We start from the raw sequence: 21,684 nt of genomic DNA on the forward strand, positions 1-21,684 counted from the left end.
AATCAGATCAGTATAGGCAATTCCCAGATCTCTAACCTGGATTCCTTGCCTTACATATTTAATCCTGCAAGAAAGTTCCTTCAGGCTGTGCTGTCCATGGGTACTTTAAGGTTACCGTATCCAAAATTATTTCCTTGCCTGCCCCGACCTAGGTCTTCTTAATACTTTCAAGTCACTTTTGACTGAACCTTTGTGATTTGATCTCAAGCTACTCTTCCAGATAGTTCTACTTCTCTGTGCTACAAAAAAGGATACACTTCAATCAGATGGACCTAGTTGCTATTTCCTGAATATTCTGTAGCACTCTTCCCACTTCTTCTTATAAAAATAATTCCTAGCATTCGAAGACCAGCATCAGCCCTCCTGGGTTTATTACACAAACCTGGAAGTATTGCCTTACTCTAAATTCCAACTGAGTAATTGCTATTACTCATATGGCAATTATTTTAGACCATTGTTATTGTATACATGTATATAAATGTGTCTATGTGTATATATGTGTGTTTACATGTGTATAAATAAGAACACATACAAACGTACATATGTGTATGTATGTATCTTACATGGCAAGCTCTTTGTGGGCAGGGACCATACCTTATGAAGTATTGAGCACACAGAAGATACTCAGTAAAAATCTAGAAAAGGATTGAAGAGTTTAAGAAGTGAAGAGGAAGTCTGAGGCGTTGAATATCCCTCAAAAGGGTTAGTTGAAGTTCTAGACTAGGAGTCTAGAAAGCTAGTTATTATCTCAGTTCTTCTGTAAATTTGCTAAGTGACATTGAGTAAGAACTGTACTCATTCTGCATAAGTTTCTTCATCTGTAAAACGAAGTGGCTGGTCTAGGTCATCTCTAAGGCCTCTATCCAGCTCTGCATTTGTGCCATTCTGCATTGTATGAAAGTACCCTGTAAGTGAGGCTTGGATTTTTAGTGGAGATATTTGTATGGTACTGGATCTTCCCTCTTCAGTATTACAGAACCTGGGAACATGACCAGAAAAAGTGGAAAATGGTGCCATTCCATCACTAATGGTTAGCTTGACAGATGGCGTGATAATTTTGAGCCATATCATTTTATGGTCCTAGAATTTTAATTTAAATCAGGAACAGCTATTAAAATTTCTTTTTAATTTTTTAAAAATTAAACATCTTTTCGGCATTTATAGAGAAGATGATTTACCTTTTTTTGTTTAATCTCTTCCTGCAATGGATTACATGTAAAGAATTCCTAATGCAAAAACTAAGAAAAAGAGTTCTTTAAACAATAAGATGAGGAGCAGTGTTCAGTGGACAGCAAAGGCGTAACAAATATAGTAGGCTAAGAAATGCAGCCCCAACAAAAGTTTCACATCAAATTCCCTGGAACCTGGGAATGTTACCTATATCATAAAATATGTGATGAATGATCTTGAGGAGAAGCTCATCCTATATTATTCAGATGGGCCCTACATGCCATATCAAATGTCACTTTAAGATAGAGGCAGAGTGGCTAGGCTCGGTGGCTCATGCCTGTCATCCTAGCACTTTGGGAGGCCGAGGCGGGCAGATCAATTGAGATCAGGAGTTCGAAACCAGCCTGGCCAACATGGTGAAACCCCGTCTCTACTAAACATACAAAAATTAGCCAGGCATGGTGGTATGTGCCTGTAATCCCAGCTACTCAGGAGGCTGAGATAGGAGAATTGCTTGGGCCTGGGAGGTGGAGGTTGCAGTGAGTTGAGATCGCGCCACTGCATTCCAGCCTGGGTGACAGAGTGAGACTCCATCTCAAAAAAAAGAAAAAAAAAAAAAAAAAAAAAGAGATAGAGACAGAGGGACAGTTAACAGACACACAAAGAGGAGGGCAATGTGACTGGAGTGATGCAGCCACAAGCCAAGGAATGTCCAGTGCTACTAGAAGCTGGAAAAAAAGGAACAGATTTCTCTCTACAGGAACCCCCAGAGGGAGTGTGGCCCTGCTGACATCTTGATTTTGAACTTTTAAACTTCAGAACTGTGAAAGAGTAAGTTTCTGTTGATTTAAGGCCTCCGACTGTGGTGAATTTGTTACAGCAGCCCTTGGAACCTAATGTACTAAGGTAGTTTTAATTTTTAGTAATACTTTCTGATCAATTTCTACTTTATTGTATTGTTAATAAAAATATGACTAGTAAGAATTTTACTTTTTCAAATAATATTTGGAAAATAATGTAGCAAAAATGGTTTTTGCTTATGCAGTTACCCAACTATTCGTAGAACTTCATATAGAGGAGCAATTGTCACCCAGGGGTCTTTTTATGCCTACTATTTCTTCTACTTGGAAAGCTTTCTCTTTTCTCTCCCCTCTTCCTAATTCATTCCCCTGACTAACGCTCTTTTACTTTTAGGACTCAATTTGGATGTCACTTCCTCGAGCAAGACCTCTCTCTGCCCCTCTCAGCGGGTTAATTATTCCTCCTCACTGCTCCTATAATGCCTTGTGCTTCTCTAGTTTAACTGTTTCCATTCTTCATTATAGTGACCTTTGATTGATGTACATGCCTATATTCTTCACTAAATTCTTGGTTTCTTTAGGGCAAGGACCATCTTATCCATCTTTCTATCTCAGTTCTTAAAATACTTCCATGATTTATTGACCCACCAGCTGATTTTTACTGAATCCTAACTATGCCAGGAACTGCACATGGGCACATAGTGTGTGTTCAATAAACGACTGAAAAGCAAGGAATGAATGAAGCTATGCCATTTTTTCAGTTGAACAAATCAAAATACGTTGACATATCAAATGACCAAAACATGCAAATGAATATAAAACCAATATACATTTTTCCTGGTTATATTTTCTAAAGTGAGGTGGCATGCAAATCATGGTAGTTACCAATGTAAGATACTCACACCACATCTCCTGCATAATGTCGAATTCGAAAATCTCGATCAAACTCCAGAATTTTGTCTGAGGCACAGAGCTAAGAAATCAAGAAGGATATTATTTTGAAAACGGACATTTTTGCTTTCCTAAAAATATAGTCCAACTTAATATGAAATGATGATAATATCACAAATTATGACATCACATTGTGTGGGGCTTGATTTAAAAATATGGCTTATGTATTATATAGTAAAGACTAAACTTTCACTAGAAATCCACACAGCTAGACTACATTTCTTGTCCACTCTTACAGATGGATATGGCCAAGTAACCAAGTTCTGGACAATGGAAGTAAAGTGTGGCTGTTCTAGGCCTAAACTGGTGAAAAGTGAATGACCCCCCTTCTGTGCTTTCTTCTCTCCTCCCACTAGTTGGATGCAGAGGGTAGTCTCTAGGGCATGGAATAGTCAGAAGACAGAGGAAGTTTGGGTCCCTGAGAGAGAGACAGACTTCTACTATGTTATGAACTTTAATCTTGGCTATAGGGCAGGCACGGTGGCTCAGGCCTATAATCCCAGCACTTTGGGAGGCTGAGGCAGGCGGATCGCTTGAGCCCAGTAGTTCAAGACCAGCCTGGGCAACATGGTAAAACCCCATCTCTACTAAAAATTACAAAAGTTAGTCAGGTATGGTGGCATGCATCTGTAGTCCCAGCTACTGGGGAGACTGAGATGGGAGAATCCCCTGAGAGTGGAAGGCAGAGACTGCAGTGAGCCAAGATTGGGCCACTGCACTCCAGCCTGGGCGATACAGCGAGATCCTATCTCAAAAACGAAACCAAACCAAACAAAATTTAGCTACTCTCTTCATGCAGTCCAGCCTACCCTGACTGACAGAGTTTCTTTCTCCTCTAAGGTCCACTTAAGGAGGACCATACCGAAGGCTTACTAGTTGTTAGGCACATACATCTTATTCGGTCCTCACTGTTGACATCTAAGGTATAATGATCTCTCTATAACACACATGGCAACTGAGGCTCAAAGAGGTTAAATAATTGGCACAAGATCACATAGCTAGTAAGCGGTACCCCTGGGAAGGACTCCTGGAATCGAATGTAACATCTGGGCTCTCTTATATACATGGAGGCCTGGCTTATCTGTCTGCTAAGCTGAGACTCCAGTTCAGGACTATTGCTTCACAGAAGATAAAGCTTCTGCAGCTCTTTCCCACAGAAGAGGAATAGTTTATGGGAAGGCAGTTTTTATATGGCTGTGGAGGTCTCTATGACTTTCTACAACGTTCCTTGTTATAGTAGGACCTAGACTTCTTTGTCTGCCCTGTGAAGAATCACTTGGAATCTTAGAGTTTTTTAAACAGACATCTAAGAGAGTTCACAAAAGTTTTCCTGGGAAGGCCAGGTGCGGTGGCTCATGCCTTTAATCCCAGCAGTTTGGGAGGCCGAGGCAGGCGGATCACGAGGTCAGGAATCCAAGACCATTCTGGCTAACACGGTGAAATGCCGTCTCTATTTAAAAAACACAAAAAATTAGCTGGGCGTGGTGGCAGGTGCCTGTAGTCCCAGCTACTCAGGAGGCTGAGGCGGGAGAATAGCGTGAACCCGGGAGGTGGAGCTTGCAGTGAGCCGAGATTGTGCCACTGCGCTCCAGCCCGGGCGACAGAGCAAGACTCCATCTAAAAAAAAAAGTTTTCCTGGGGAAATATACAAAACTCACTCAGGTTCTAATGTTAGGTAACAAATAATCTCAACCTGAAAGGTGTTTTCTATTAATTTGACAAGTGAATAATTATAGGAAATTAGAGTCAGACCTCCAAGGTTCAAATCTTGGCTCTACCATCTACTCACTCTGACTTCTTTAATAATTACTTATCTCAGAGAGTTGTCCTGAGGATTAAATGAATATGGAGAACAAAGCATCTACCATACAGAGAGGTCTCCAAAATACTTAATTCCCCTTTCCTGCTCTCTCTCTTATTAACCCCTTTTACAAACCATTTTCTTTACAAACCCCTTAAGGAAAAGGACCCAAGAGATGTCTACACTAATGGAACATTCTTACATTTGGATACTGCAAAGTCCCAACCGATCTGAACACAGGAGGTTTTAGATTTTTCTTTACTTTTTTGGTAACAGCAAAGTTATGTATCGATCATTTAACTTTTTATATTAATAATTTAAATAATAATTTTATGCTTTATTGGATCATTTGCCTGTCTCTCCATGGCAACTTTAATGCGGAGGAAACAATGTAGTCCCTAAATGAAATAACTGTTACAAGACAGAAACCTCTAATTTAACATGCCAGTAAGTCTAGCTAATCAGTAACCAGTAGCAAATGATGATATCCAGCTCAACACACAGAATAGCATATGTAATAAACGGTTCACAGTGATTAAAATATTTTGATAGTTTGATCATTTCTTTTCTTCATTAGGTAAAAATCCCAAAGAAGAACACATTTTAAAAATCTCTATCTCAAAGAAATAAAAGGTATTCACACTGGAAAACAGAAGTCAAATAATTCTCGTTCACTGATAACATGATCTAATACCTAGAAAACCCTAAAGACTCTTCCAAAAGACTCCTAGACTTGATAAGCAACTTCAGTAAAGTTTCAGGATATAAAATCAATGTACAAAAATAAATATTTCTATACACGACCAATAACATTGAAGCTGAGAACCAAATCAAGAATTCAATCCCATTTACAATATCCACAAACACTCACACAAAAGAAAACCCTAGGAATATATTTAAACAGGGAAGTGAAAGATCTCTACAAGGAGAACTACAAAACACTGATGAAAGAAGTCATAGATGGCACAAAAAAATGGAAAAACATACAATGCTCAAGGATTGGAAGAATCAATGTCATTAAAATGCTCATACTGACCAAAGCAATCTACAAATTCAATGCCGTTTTTATCAAATTACCAATGTCATTTTTCACAGAATTAGAAAAACAATCCTAAAGTTCATATAGAACCAAAAAAAGCCCAAATAGCCAAAGCAATTCTAAGCAAAACAAACAAAACCAGAGGCATCATATTACCCTGACTTCAAAATTATACCAAGGCTATTGTAACCAAGACAGCATGGTACTGGTACAAAAATAGACATATAGATCAATGGGACACAACAGAGAGCCCAGAAATAAAGCTGTATACCTACAATCAACTGATCTTTGACAAAGTTGACAAAAATAAACAATGGAGAAAGGATATGCTATTCACTAAGTGGTACTGGGAAAAATAGCTAGCCATATACAGAAGAATGAAATTGGACCCCTGTCTCTCACCATACACAAAAACCAGCTTAAGATGAATTAAAGACTTAAATGTAAAACCTGAAGCTATAAAAATCCCAGAAGAAAACCTAGGAAAGACTCTTCTGGACATTGGCCCAGGCAAAGAATTTATGAACAAGACCTCAAAAACAAATGTGACAAAAACAAATGAGACTTAATTAAACTAAAAAGGTTCTGTACAGCAAAAGAAATAATCAACAGAGTAAACAAACAACCTACATAATCAGAGAAAATATTTGTAAATTATGCCTCCAACAAAGGACTAATATTCAGAATCTACAAGGAACTCAAATAATTAAATAACAAAAAAAATTACATAACCCCATTAAAAAGTGGGCAAAGAACATGAACAGGTATTTTTCAAAAGAAGAAATACAAACAGCCAACAAACATTTAAAAAAATGTTCAACATCACTAATCATCAGAGAAATACAAATTAAAACCACAATGAGATACCGTCTTATACTGGTCAGAATGGCTATTACCAAAAATGTCAAAAACAGATGGCATGGATGTGGAGAAAAGGAAATGCTTATACACTGTTGGTGGGAATGTAAATTAATACAACTTCTATGGGAAACAGTATGGAGATTTCTCAAAGAAATGTAAACATTTCTTTTAAACGGTAGTTCTAAAAATAGAACTATCATTTGACCTAGCAATTCCACTACTAGGCATAACGAAAAGACATTAGTGCTCATATGTTTACCATAACATTAATCACAATAGCAAAGTAATAGAATCAATCTAAGTGTCTATCAACAAATGATTGGATAGAAAGAAAATGTCATATACATATATATAATGGAATACTATGCAGCCATAAAAAAGAATGAAATCATGTCCTCTGCAGCAACAGGGGTGGAGCTGGAGGACATTATACTAGGTGAAATAATGTACGTTTTCGCTTATAAGTGATAGCTAAACAATGCATATGCATGAACACAAAGATGGAAATAAGACACTGGGGACTCCAAAAGCAGGGGGGTGAGGGTTGAAAAATTACATATTGGGTACAACGTTCACTATTTGGGTGATAAGTATGCTAGAGGCCCAAAGCTTACCATTATGCAATATATCCATGTAACAAACCTGAACATGTACCCCCCCAGATCTAAAATAATATAAATAAATAAACAAATAAATAATCACTATCTCAGCACTTGTCTTAGGGATACCAAAAGAAAGAGCTACTTGGTCTAAAAGTTGGGAAACCTGGGCTCCCACAAATTTGAAAAAGAAAAAGAAAATCCTCTCCACAGATAAATTACTATTTAGCATTTCACGTCAAATCAGTAGCAAATACTGATGTAGTATGTACAGTTACTCTTACGAATGACATGGCTGGGCGTGGTGGCTCATGCCTGTTATCCCAGCACTTGGGAAGACCCGGAGGGACAAATGACCTGAGGTCAGGAGTTCAAGACAAGCCTGGCTAACATGGTGAAATCCCATCTCTACAAAAACACAAAAATTAGCTGGGCCTGATGGTGGGTGCCTGTAATCCCAGCTACTTGGCAGGCTGAGGCAGGAGAATCGCTTGAACTTGGGAGGCGGAGGTTGCAATGAGCCAAGATGGCGCCATGCACTCCAGCCTGGGCGACAGAGTGAGACTCCATCTCAAAAGAAAAAAAAAAAAAAGGAATGGCATTATATTTCAAAATATTTGGTTGACACATTTAATTCAGGTATATAAATGGCCAAGGTAGAAGGTATCAAAATGAGGTAGATTTGATTTCTCATGTGAGACTCATAGCTAATTTAAATGAAAATTTAAATAAGATTTATTTGATATGATTGGGAAAAATTCAATTCAACTTTACAAACACTGATTGAATGTCTACCATCTGGTAGGCACAGTGCTAAGTGAGTCTCCAAAACCTGAACTGTGATTATAAAGGGCATTTATAAACTTTCCCTCAAAGATAGGACATTTGCCCATGTAATCATGCCATCTGTAAAAACATCACTCTAAATTATTTAGGTGACTTCTAACTTGGCTCAGTGCTCTGTCCCCAGCACCTAGGACTGCACCTGGAAGATGAGAAACACATATTAGGTATTTGTGGTGTAAATGGGGAATGACTGAAGCAGTCCTAACCCAAAATCCTAATATGAAAGAGCAGACTGTAGTATCTGAAAGCCAACTTGTAGTAGGGTTACAATCAATCCTCAGTAACAGACCAAGGAGAATATTTTAGAAAAAACTGGCCTAAAATCAATATCAGCTAGTAATCTATTTCTTGACGATTTGGGCTTTAGCTAGTTAACTGTAGAATTTCCCTGTTCTGATTACATAATTTCAAAGGAGACGAAGTTAGAAAATAGACTTTATTCACACTAAAAAATGGCAGTGTCATAGATTTATATGGAACTGTGGAGAGGCAGAAATGTTTGCCCCCTTTTTCTATGTATGTGAAGGAGCAGGGGCCTGTTTTCCCTTTAGCATATGGTTACTAGACAAGACTATGTGCAGGCAAGTCTCAGGGGTGATGATGATGTCTTCCTCTTCTAACACGAATTTCTTGAACAAACACTATGCAAATGGAATATTCCATGCAAATGATATGTCCATATCAGCACAAAGGTCTGATAATCACAACTGCCACCAATTACTACAGATATGTGATCTGTTTATGACATTTTTAGATCGTAAAAAATGGAGAGTTAAAAGGATACCCATTTATTTAATGAATAAATTTCTTTGTAATAACTAGAATTACAACTAGAATCTCTCTGTTTTCAAGAAAGTCATATGGTCTGAAGAAGTACGGCAGAGTACACAACACATTTTGTTACTGAGGATTACAGTATAAAGTCAAGGACAAAAGCTATTTTCCATGCCAGAATTATCAGATGCAGGAGTAAAACTCTAGCACATGAGCAAGGCCTCTACATCTATTGGTTATAAATGACATCATGCTTTCTAAAGAATCATGCTCATTTTTCCTATTTCTACGAAATTGTATAGTCTGGAGCTCCCTCTCCTGGATTAACATGATTTTATCAATTTCTTCATACTATAAACCAGAGAGGCAGAATTTATCCACAGCAATAAATCATTTAATGGATGTTTGTGACTTTTCTTTCTTATAAAAGGGGACATTCTTTTAACCCAACAAATAAAGTCATTTAACTCCATCAAACAATAAGGAGAATCTCACAGATAAAAGGGAGAAGAAGGTACCATTAAACACATTACCTTTCGGCTGGAAAAATGGCCATGTTTGCCTAATTTACTGTTAAGTGCTTCAAGAAACATTTCATCAGTGACTTTGCCGACATTCATGCAAGCGTCATCGAGGATTGCAATGATCCCTTTGTGCTGCTGCTCCACAAGGTCAACAATGATCTGATTGTTGAAGTAGTCAATCTGTAGGACACAGCAAGGAGGCAATTCTGAAGAGAACAGTGACCAGGCCAGGTTAAACCCTGGTACCCCCATTTGTACCAGGAGTTTAGATAAAACTACTTTAGTGTCAATGTGTGAGTGACATGAAAGAAGTCTTACACTAAAACGAGTACACGTTCTAACAGAGATTTATTTTTAAATTTCTTTGTTAACTTTCTATCATGAAATACATTGTCTGAGATTAGTATAGCCCAAGGCAAAGATAATAAGGTAGACACCATTTCTGCCATTACAAACTCATTTTAATCCTGCCTCCAGATCCCACACCCAACCCTACTCCTTCATACCAATCTGCCTGCCATTAATCATAAGGTCCACCTTCCACAAAGGGCCAACAAATAACCTTAAAGTATTATCCGATATACTACTTGATAATAAAGTTAAGGTACTACACAAAACTTGCATTTTTATAAAAGCAGGGTACAAGTTAAATGTTTAGTTTTAGAAATTTTGTGCAATATGTTCATAATGATGGCTGTGGTTGCCACAAACTGCCTCGTTTACCTTTAAATACTCTTAATGTGTCATGCATGCAGATGGAAGGGGTGGAACTGTGCACTAAAGTGGGGTCTTTAACTGCAGTGTTTGGCAGAGTTGCCTTCTACTTGCCAGTTCAAAAGTTCTGTTTTCATATAGAATATATATACTAAAAAATTTCAGTCTGTTAAACAGCCTTACTCTGATTCAGCCTCTTCAGATACTCTTGTGCTGTGCAGCAGTGGCTCTATGTGTAAATGCTATGCACTGAGGGTACACAAAAATATCAATATTATGTGTACAGAGTAATGCCTCATACCAATCAGGTGTCCATTTGTTATTGTGTTTGTTAACAACCCTTTATCTCTTAGTGTTAAATAAACTCCACTTAAAACGGAAAAAAAAGAACTTGCATTTTTAGTTACATGACCTTGAATGACTAAACTCCAAAAGAGCATTTCTTTCAGTTTCCCCAAAGTTAAAAAGCTTATTCAAAATTCTATTGAATTTTGACATTTTTCTAGGCATAATATAAAGAATTTAATTCTGAATAAATAAGTATCTATAAAAGATAAGAAAAAGCTTTTCCTTTACTTCCACAAGCTGAATGAAGTTATACATAACTTCTGGCTTTTCAGCAACTCTATATATACAAGGTTTGTCCAACAATCCTCTGCCACACCTGTTTATTCTGATAGCCTGCAATGCACCTATCACCACACACAGAGGGCACACAAAGGTCCAACTCAGGCAAGCTGCACGTCGCAACAAGGGGCAGCTTATGATCACACAGTTTAATCTGGTGTGTTGCTATGTCCCATCTTATGCAGGAGTTACCTAAACTGATCGTTGTCTCCATTACCTTCTGTAAGGTCTACATACTCATAATAGACCACTCAAGTAACTCATGTATTCCCATTTCATGCTTTAAAATCCAAGGATTTATGCCAGCTATTTGTACGTGGCTTTTAGCTCCATTTCTAGTCTTGCATATTCTCTTCTGTATCTTATGGACTGAAACCTGTAAAGTGGGTAGTTTTTACTTTGTTTTCTATACTTTTCTGATTTGTCTAAATTAAAGTTTCTCAATTAGGAGGAATTTTGCCCACCAGGGGACATTTGGCAATGTCAGGAGACATTTCTAGTCAAAATGGGGTAGCGGTGCTACTTGCATTTGGTGGGTAGAGGCCAGGGATGCTGCTAAACATCCTACAATGCATAGAACAGCCTCTACAACAAAGAATTATCTGGCATAAAATTTCAGTGGTACTGAGGTGAAGCAATGTAAGTCTAAATATTTACTTTCATTATGGGCATTTATTACATTTCTAATTAGGGAGAAAAGTTATTTCTATCTTTGCAAAAAAATCCTAATACTACTCAAAAAGCAGGAGCTCTATACTAATAGTTGACATCTTAGACTTTGGGACTATGAAATTAAAGACCAAGTCTTTTGTTCCAGGGACTAAAGAATTACCTTCCCTAAAATTCCAATTACATTACTAAAAGCTATTGGTCTCCGCTAGTAACTTTCAGTTTGTAAGTTTAATACTGCTTCAAACATTGCTTAAACCAGTAGTTTTCAAACTAAGGTCTTCCAGCAACTTGGCATTCCCATGAGGTTTGCTAAGCGATACCAGGAGCCAGAAGAGTTGTGATGGGGTAGTTTAGGGACATAGGGCTCTGGCCTCTCGTCCATACTCCAGATAAAACAGCTTTGTGCTTGAGTGTCAAGTTCTCAATAGTTAAAATGATTTGCAAACTACAGCATCAAAAGCTTCTAAAAGTGAATGTATCAGAGAGATAACCAGACATTATGAACCTCCTGGTGGAAGTTCACACACAATCTATGAAATGGGCTGTGGAAAAAAACTGACCCTGAATCCAGTCAAGACTCTAGATCTAACAACCAATATACAGGACATGCAAGAAACAGAAAAACATATTAAATGGCACCTGAGGGATGCAATTAGCAAAATCCAGACTGTGGGAAACTCCACAACAAATGACTCATTCTCTTCAACACAAGATTGCAAAGAGAGATCATTCAAAGAAAAAAAGAAAGATTAAGGAGAAAATCTATAGATATGCAAGAGACCTATCAATCAATCATAATGTAAGAAACTTATCTGGATTGAAATTTAAACTGCAAAACAACAATCAGAAGATAACTGAGGAAATATGAAACATCTATACTGACTGGACATTTTATGATATCAAGGAATTTTTGTTAATGTTTTAGGTATGATAATGGTATCGTGATTACGGTTTTTGTAAAACTCTTTTAGAGAAATACATGGAAATATTTACTGAATAGATATCCAATTGAATAGATGAAATAATGTGATATCTGAAATTTGTTTCAAAATAATCTGGGAGTAGGTGGGTATAATACAGATGGCATAAGACTGGCAATCTACTGGTAAATGTTAAAGCTAGGTGATGGGTATATAGGGTTTACTGTACTGTAGTCTCTCTTCTTAATGTGTGTTTAAAATTTTCCGTAATAAAATATCTTTTAAAAAGAATCCCTACGTTTACAAGTTTGGGGTTTTACCCAGAACAGAGATTCTAATTGTGGGGGGATCTGGCATGTAGTGAGTAACTGTTACTTTGGGGTTACCCTTCTGCTCCCTCTAGGACAAATATTTCTTGGTTTATTTAGCTAAAATTTTTTGCATTTTGGGATTCTTGATTCTTTTTGAGATGTTTGGAATAGTCTACTGCATTACTTACTCTGTTGTCAATTATGCCTATGAAATTTGATATTCTGATTGTTAAAGGATATTTTTGACTAGTACCTTGGAATCACATCCGAATAACAAGTTTTATGATTACATTTGGTATTAAAAATCCAAGCTTCAGTTATATTGTGTATTATACAACAGTTTCATTCTTAGAAAGCTTCATATACACTTAATTGAACTGAATTAAATTTTAATTGTATTAAGAGAGTTCACTATTTAAATCAAACTATAGATAATTCTTATATAAAGTAACTCTTTGGTTTATTTGCAAATAGGTAAAATTTATGCCAATATACTTGAGCAACTTTTTTATAGTATTCTAACGTTTAACACATGATGGAAGGCAAAGATACAATTTTGAGGCAGGCAAGCTATTTGTTATATCATTGTCTCTTTAAGAATGAGAGGAAATAGAAAATAGAAAGGTAGGAAGGAAGATAAAAGTCATTTAAATATAGTATTTCAAATAATTTTTTGCTGCTATTATATTGGATAACAAAAAACAAATATTGGCTTTATTTTTATTCTCTGGCAAGAGGATGAACAATCTTATAAACTCAAACTATGGAAACTTAAAAGTTTTTGTATCTTTCAAGTTCATTTTCAAAATTGCTTAAAAATACAAGTTTACAAGAAAAATTACTATGTCTCATTTCTATCATAAGCAGAAGGTCTTATCATAGGAAATTTAAAAACCGAACAAGTCATGCCTTTTAGCTATGATCTCTGTGGTTTGCACCATGGACCCATTATACTTTCCAGCTATATCTTACTAGGTTAGTTTGCCTCTGACAAATACAAAAGTCCCCAAAGATTGATGAGAGTAGAGGTGATGACTGAAGTGTAATACACAAGAAAATGGAGATGAAAGTAACACAAGTGTTTTAATGCCCAGGTTTCAGAGAATATAAACAACATTAACTGAAGATAATAAAATACCATATAGTCTACAAAGTAGAAGAAGAGAAAAAGGAGGAAAAAGGGAAGAAGAAACTAGATTCTGAAGCAAAGTTCAGCCAATTTAAGGTAAAACTTAATAAAGTATGCTAAACTCTAATAGACAGATATGAACCAGAAAGCCCACGTGGTATCAGTCATAAAGTGAAAACAGGTTTACTGGTTCTAACTCAGGATGTTCTGGGCACCAACAAGGGAGTCTATCAAATTATAGCAATCCCACCTAAAAATGATGAAATTAATTGTATTTACATATCCCAAAAAGGAAAGCTAAGGTTCAGATGTTTCAAGTACCCCCAAAAGATCAAGAAATACCTAAAATAAAATTTGACGTTATCAATAATATAAGAAACACATGAAGGCATTTTCCGTTAAGAGTCCACTCACGTGTTTCCAGGGGATCCCTTCCCGCTGGTATTCCTCTTGTTCTTGCTTCAGAACCAGCTGAATAAATAGCTGCTGCAGTTTCTCATTGCAATAATTGATGCAGAATTGTTCAAAACTACAAGAAAAGGAATAAATTAGGTTTCAACAAATAGAAAATAGGCAACAAGGTTTTAAGTATCTTTTCCAGTTTACCTGTTGTTGTCAAAGATTTCAAAGCCATAGATATCCAAGACACCAATAACAGTGTTTTTCCCATGGACTGTGGTGTCATAGTTCTTGACCTCAATAATATCATTGATGCGAGTAACGATCCAACAAAAAAGGCGCTCATATATTGCCTGCAAGGAAAATAGCATCATAAATGCTTGCCCATTTGGGAATGAGTCCTCTGTTTGGATTTGTGATCAGTTTTAAATTCCTTTCCCCCTTCTCACTGTTTAGCATAGCCATTACTAGCCTCAGCAGAACAATTGAAAATGTAGACTGTCCATTTAAAAAAAACCCAAACTACATGATGTATGCAAAACTAAAGTAAATAGCTTGTATTTTTAAAAGATTATTACTGGTCATTACACCAATTCCAACGACACCCTCCAAGCATGTTTCCCTGCCCAGCTATATCAATAGTTTGCCTGATTCCTCGAATAAGCCAGTTCATTGCTTTATTATTAATTTCATCAATTATAAAGAGTTGAGAACTAGTGAGTTAATATCTATGATCTACTAAAGCTATATGAATTCTAAAAATATAAATATTGATTTCTAATGCTAAATGAAGATCTGAGCCAAAGATCAAGGGTTGAAATTCCTTGAGAATCAAACACATCCAATGCACAAGAACACACACACTAAGCCACACACGGACAAAGGCACCACATGCTAACACACATTCACATCCCGATACACGTGTACTCTGCAATGTCACATCATTAGAAAACTTTCTTTAACGTATCCTGCCTGCTACCTACTCTCTTCACCCATATCCATTACCTCCCCTTTACTCTTCAATCCACTCCAGTCTCCTCTTACATCCTATTACTCCATTGAAATGGCTCATCAAAGACTCCCAGCACCTTTACATAGATACTTTCTTGTACCTCATACGGACATTTTGCTCTGTCACTCAGCATCACTCAACCTAGGTTTTCACTGCCTTCTTGCAATACTCTTCTCTTTTTGGATAACAGTCTTTCTGACTTTTACTACTTGTTCACTGGATGTTCCTTTTTGGTGATCTTTGGTAGTCTCCTCCTCTATCTGACTTCTAAAAGTTGGAGTTCTTCTTGGTCCTCTTCTCTTCACTCTCTAGCACCTTCTAACTCATCTCACCCAGGATTAAATAATACGAATATGACTCCTAAAGGTATTATCCAAATCCAGACCCAGAGAACAGTCTCTGAGCTCCTGACTCACAAGTTTGACCGTCTACCTGACACTGACTCTTCGATATCTCACAGCCATCTCAAACTCAAAGAACTCTTGATCTTTCCTCCTCCAACAACTGTTCCTATCCTACTTTTAGCCACAAATAAATAGCACCACTTAGAAATTCACTCATTTATTCAACAAATATTTGCTGAATACTTATTACATATAGTTTGTTAGAGATACAGGTCTAGGCAAACACAAATATGGTCTCAATCTCCAAGAAACTTAGGGAACAGAGTGAAGGAAAAAATTATTCTGTCTCTCTCACTTGCCCCCCACTTCGCAGACACATATCCACACTAAAGGAGAGGTACATGGGGTCTTAGGGGAATTTAATCTATGCAGTGCTCAGGGAGGTTAGGGAAGGCCTCTCTGGGAAAGTGATACTTGACCTGAGACCAGAAGGATGAGTAAGAGGCAGCCAGGCAAGAGAGTAGAGAAGAGCAGTCCAAGCAGAGGGAACAGATGTGCACAGGCCCTGTGACTGGAAGGAGAAAGGGATCAGGATAATCTGTGAGGACTGAGAGAAGACTAATATGCTAGGCTGAAGAAAGGGGGGCTGGGTATGGTAAGAAATGAGGCGGGAGAGGTGGGCTGGAGCCAGACCATGTTAAAGTATTATCCTTGCTTCTCTCATTCTCCACATAATAGGTCCTATGGATTTTATTTTCTCAACACAGTCCATTTCAAATCCTCCTCCTCTCCCCATTTGTACTTCCACCTTTCTGGTCCAAGCTGCCCTCATCTCTTTCCTGGATTAACATAATATCCCCTTAATTGGCCTCTTTGCTTCCATTCTTACTCTAGCCCTCATAACATTCTCCATACTAAAGCCAGAATGATCATTTTAAAAATGCAAACTTGCCAGGTGCAGTGGCTCACGCCTGTAATCCCAGCACTCTGGGAGGCCAAGGTGGGCAGATCACCTGAGGTCAGGAATTTGAGACCAGCCTGGCCAACATGAGACCCCATCTCTACTAAAAATACAAAAATTAGCCAGGCATGGTGGTGGGTGCCTGTAATCCCAGCTACTCAGTAGGCTGAGGCAGGAGAACTGCTTGAACCCAGGAGGTGGAGGTTGCAGTGAGCTGAGATTGTACCACTGCATTTAAGCCTGGGTGACAGAGCAAGACACCATCTCAAAAAAAAAAAAAAAAAAAAAAGGTCGGGCGTGGTGGCTCACGCCTGTAATCCCAGCACTTTGGGAGGCCGAGGTGGGCAGATCACAAAGTCAGGAGATTGAGACCATCCTGGCCAACACAGTGAAACCCCGTCTCTACTAAAAATACAAAAAATTAGCTGGGCGTGGTGGCGGGCGCCTATAGTTCCAGCTACTTGGGAGGCTGAGGCAGGAGAATGGCATGAACCCGGGAGGCAGAGCTTGCAGTGAGCTGAGATCGTGCCACTGCACTCCAGCCCAAAAAAAAAAAAAAAAGCAAACTTGAGTCATTGCCCCTCCTTAAAGTCCTCCCTATTGCTCTCCATTGCACTTAGGAAAAATTCAAATTCCCCCAAGACTAACTTATAAGAGTAAAAAATGAAATAGACAGTAAACTAATCAACTAGTAAAACAACAACAAAAGTTAGACATGAGAAAATACAATGCTTGCCACACAGATAAATAGACAAAGGGTTAAAGTTTATGATATGCTAAGATAGAAATTGACAATAAAAAGATAACAGCTCCAAAGAAAAATGTACAAAAGATATACCCAGGCATTTCTTAGAATATGTTTAAATACTCTACAAAAATATAAGACGCTCAAATACACTAGTAATGAAATAAAAGTAACAATAAAATATTACCATGCAATCATAAAATCAGTAAAAATGAAGTTTAAAATAAGTATATGGCAGGTGTGGTGGCTCACGCCTGTAATCCCAGCACTTTGAGAGGTCGAGGCAGGTAGATTGCTTGAGGTCAGGAGTGTGAGACCAGCCTGGTCAACATGGTGAAACTCTGTCTCTACTAAAAATACAAAAATTAGCTAGGTGTGGTGGCACACTCCTGTAATCCCAGCTACTTGGGAGGCTGAGACAGGAGAATCACTTGAACCTGGCAGGTGGAGGTTGCAGTGAGCCAAGATTGTGCCACTGCACTCCAGCCTAGATGACAGAGCAAGACTCCATCTCAAAAAATAAAAATAAAATAAGTATACCCTTTGACCTGGCAAGACTACTCCTGGGAATCCATTAAACTGAAACAAAAGCACTAGTGTGTAAGCATAGATGTATAAAGACGTGCAGCACTGTTTGCAGTTGCAAAAAAGGGAAGCAAAGTGGATGACTTAAAAGGAAGATGGTTAAATACATTGTAGTACTATCACTGCAGGCTTGGTACACAGACCTGGAGGACATTATGCTAAGTGAAATAAGTCAGGCACAAAAAGACAAATATTGTGTGATCTCACCTCTATGCAATCTGAAGAAGTCAAACTCATAGAAGCAGAGAATAGAATGGTGATTACCAGAGGATAGAGGACGGGGGTGGATGCAGAAAGTGTGAGACATTAGTCAAACGGTAAAGTTTCAGTTAGACAGGAAGAACAACTTCTGGTGATCCACCGCAAAGCAGGGTGACTGTTGTTAACAATAATATTAATAATGTTTCAAATTGCTAAGAGTGGATTTTAAATGCTCTCATTACAAATAAATAAGTGAGGTAAGAGGTATGCTAATTAGCCTGATCGGATCATTCCATAATGTGTACATGTCCTGAAATATCCCATTGTACCCATAAACATATACAATTATTATCAATTAAAAATAAATAAAACTTAAAAACAATGGATCAGAGCTCAGTCAGTTGACTCTGGCGAAGCATTATTGAGTGAGAGAAGCAGCACAGGAGGCCATGAGAGGAGCTGTGCACATGAAGCCCTCATGAGCACCGCCCCCAGTCAGCTTCCACTCTTCTCAGAACCTTTTCTGGCAGTGACGCTTACATCTGGGAGTTTTACTGAGGCTTCAATGGCCAAAAAGTATCATTATGGTTTCCAAAAGCCTTAACCCTCTTTCAAGAATGTCTGAATACACGCTCACAGGATTTCACTCGAATTCCAACTGTGATCAACACCAGGTGACAGAGGGTCAGTTACACTCTCACCTTGGCAAAGGCGTCTCTGCCGTAGCTGGCCTCTTGTTCTGTGTGCTGCTTGTCGATGATGTCACGGCCTGTAGCCACGGTCCGGTAAAGAAGGGCTTTCTCAACCATGTCTGTCTTAGTAGACAGCAATTCTGCTATGATAGATACCACTTTGCCATTCTCAATAAGAGGCGTGTCACCATCTACTACAAATTTTAAATTTCCCTGTATCAAAAGTGAAAAAAAATAACACATTATGAAACATTATGTCAAGGATATATTTGCCAATACAAAATATAATTCAGGTGACCTTGTTTGTACCTATTTTCCTAAATACATTACACATCTCAACATATAAAAACAGAGTTTCATCTACTTTTTCCCTTTCTCTACTCATTTATCTTTTTGTTTTCAGTGATGTTTTTGATAGAAGTTTTACATTTTTATGTAATCAAAGCTATGAATCTTATGCCTTAAGATCTCTCTTTCTTTGGTGTCATACTTAGACCATTCCTACTCCAAAGGGTTTATGAGCATTTGATGTTTTCTTCTAATGCTTTTATAGTTTTTTTTTTCCTTAAGTTTTTTATTTTATTTTATTAATTTTTTTTTTTTTTGAGACAGAGTCTTGCTCTCTTGCCCAGGCTAGAGTGCAAGCGGTGTGATCTTGGCTCAATGCAAGCTCTGCCTCCCGGGTTCACACCATTCTCCTGCCTCAGCCTCCCAAATAGCTGGGACTACAGGCGCCCACTACCACACCCAGCTAATTTTTTGTATTTTTAGTAGAGACGGGGTTTCACCCTGTTAGCTAGGATGGTCTCGACCTCCTGACTTTGTGATCTGCCCACCTCGGCCTCCCAAAGTGCTGGGATTACAGGCGTGAGCCACCGCGCCCGGCCTTTTTCCTTAAACTTTTTAATCCACAATTTATTTTGGTATACGGTGTCAAGTAAGAATCTAACTCTATTTTTCACATGGTTATTAGTTGCTCTAACGGGATTTATTGAACAGTCTAGCTTTTTCTGATTTAAAATGTCTCTTTTTTTTTGAGACAGGGTCTGTGACCCAGGCTGGGATGCAGTGGTGCATTACGGCTCACTGCAGCCTCAATGTCCCAGGCTTAAGCAATCCTTCCACTCCCAGCCCCTCCAAATAGCTGGGACTACAGATGCGTGCCACCACGCCTGGCTAATTTTTGTATTTTTTGTATAGATGGGGTTTTGCCATGTTGCCCAGGCTGGTCTTGGAACTCCTGGGCTCAGGCAATCTATCAACCTCAAACTTTCCAAAGTGCTGGGATTATAGGTGTGAGCAACCCTGCCCAGCTGAAATGTCACCTTTTTAATATGTTAAATTTCCTCAAGTGTTTGAGTCTACTTATATTCCACTCATCCAATAAGCAATACATACTTATTAACCATCTACCAAATGTCCAGCACATTAACCAACTTATATTCCACTCATCCAATAAGCAATACATACTTATTAACCATCTACCAAAGGTCCAGCACATTAACCAATCAGTTGATTAATCTGTTCATCTGGTGCTGAATTTGTGCAAAGAGTTATAAAGTACTACAGCTGTCACTATCATTTTAAGTTTGGTAGAACTAGTCATGTTCTCTCTCTTCCCTCACCCTACCCTACATGACGCTTCTTTAATATACTTTACTTGATCTTTTTCCAGAAAATTCTAGAATCAATAGGTCAAGTTAAAAACAAAATAAAATTTCTGTTTGGATTCTGAAAGGGATTGCTGCACTGTATTTAAAAACTAATTCAAACAGACGAGACAATTTATAATACTAAAGTCTTCCTAGTCAGGAATATTTATTGTTTATGTTGCTATATAGTATTTTTCATAAAGATCCTGTACATTTCTGATTCATTTAGAGTTAAATCTTGCTATATTAAAAGTAATTTTTATTCCAGATTTGAATCCATGTTGTCATTCATATTGTAAGATTATATGTTCAGTGTATTTTAAATATCTCTAATTACATAAATGTTAATGAAAGAAATCTGACACACAGTTCTTTGCTTCTAAGTTTGGTGTGGTATAGTGGGATACAAGTGGCCTATGAATCTGCCAAAGTGGTCTATGGTGTCGGCTCTGGGATGAGCTGGCTGTGCCTTTGAGGCAGTCATGACCCATCAGGGCCATTTCCCAACCTGTAAAATGAGACGATCAAAAATCCAATTCTGATAACCTATGATTCTATGTTTCAAACGCCACTAGAAATGTATATCACTAGTAGTCACATCACTGCTGAATTATTTTATCCTTAAAATTAACCAATTCAAAGTTTGACAATACCAGTAAAGACAATTAACTGAAGTCATTGTCTCCAACCCTATAGTGGCTTGGAAAATGCCTCATAATATTATAAAATGATGGCAAGAATCACAGACACAGTAATTTCTTAAAACATGTACAAAATTTTCTCTGAATACGTTTTAAATCTACAGGGAAAAAACAAAGTTTTCTGAGAAAGCATCCTGTTCTCAGCAGAAGACAATACATTCTGAGAGGTGTCCCTACTCACCAAGTGCAGAATAGTAGCCAAAATCTTATACACTGTTTGGATCTCCTCAGGTTTGAAGCCAATGACTTTCATGGCATCAGCAACAACTTTGAATTCGGCAGCATCATTGATAGAACACTGGGGATGAAAATGAAAACCTTAGGTTACAGATATTTCATATGAGCGTTAAAATTCAACAATTAAAAAACTAACTTTAAGTTATACCAAGGTTTTGCCTTCGTAGTAAATCACTTGAGGGGATGTTGAGTCTCCAGAGAAAATAAAAATGATTTCAGGAGTTGCAACATTATTTAGCACGTACAAAGCCCACTTGTGTGTGAAAGTCATCACCTAAAATAAGCACTGTGCCCTTTTCTGGAACCTTCAGTGAGGGAGCAAGTCCTGAGCTGGCTCAGACAAGCTGATCCCCACTCCATAATCAGTGAAGGCAACAGTATGGAATGTGAGATCACAAATGGAAGTGCTGAATGTGG

The 21,684-nt window shown here is 37.9% G+C and overlaps 1 protein-coding gene across 7 annotated transcripts in view; it reads right to left on the bottom strand.

The window, feature by feature from the left end:
* LOC105485184 (myosin ID) overlaps window positions 1-21,684 on the bottom strand; it is a 378,692-nt gene that overhangs the window by 248,118 nt on the left and 108,890 nt on the right. For 6 of the 7 annotated variants that reach the window (XR_003018816.2, XM_011747397.2, XM_071082693.1 and 3 more), the window contains exons 7-12: window positions 21,212-21,328; window positions 18,687-18,890; window positions 14,345-14,490; window positions 14,153-14,267; window positions 9,375-9,545; window positions 2,873-2,943 (exon numbers count right to left, since the gene is read on the bottom strand). Coding sequence is in view for 6 of the 7 variants with exons in the window: in XM_011747397.2 (XP_011745699.2) it covers window positions 2,873-2,943; window positions 9,375-9,545; window positions 14,153-14,267; window positions 14,345-14,490; window positions 18,687-18,890; window positions 21,212-21,328 (824 nt within the window). In the remaining variant the exon portion in view is untranslated. Of the gene's footprint in view, window positions 1-2,872; window positions 2,944-9,374; window positions 9,546-14,152; window positions 14,268-14,344; window positions 14,491-18,686; window positions 18,891-21,211; window positions 21,329-21,415; window positions 21,619-21,684 lie in introns of those variants that run through there. The other variant, XM_071082694.1, reaches the window with a different exon arrangement.

Source organism: Macaca nemestrina, chromosome 17 (genome assembly GCF_043159975.1).
Source record: "Macaca nemestrina isolate mMacNem1 chromosome 17, mMacNem.hap1, whole genome shotgun sequence".
In the NCBI taxonomy this organism is placed as follows: Eukaryota; Metazoa; Chordata; class Mammalia; order Primates; family Cercopithecidae; genus Macaca; species Macaca nemestrina.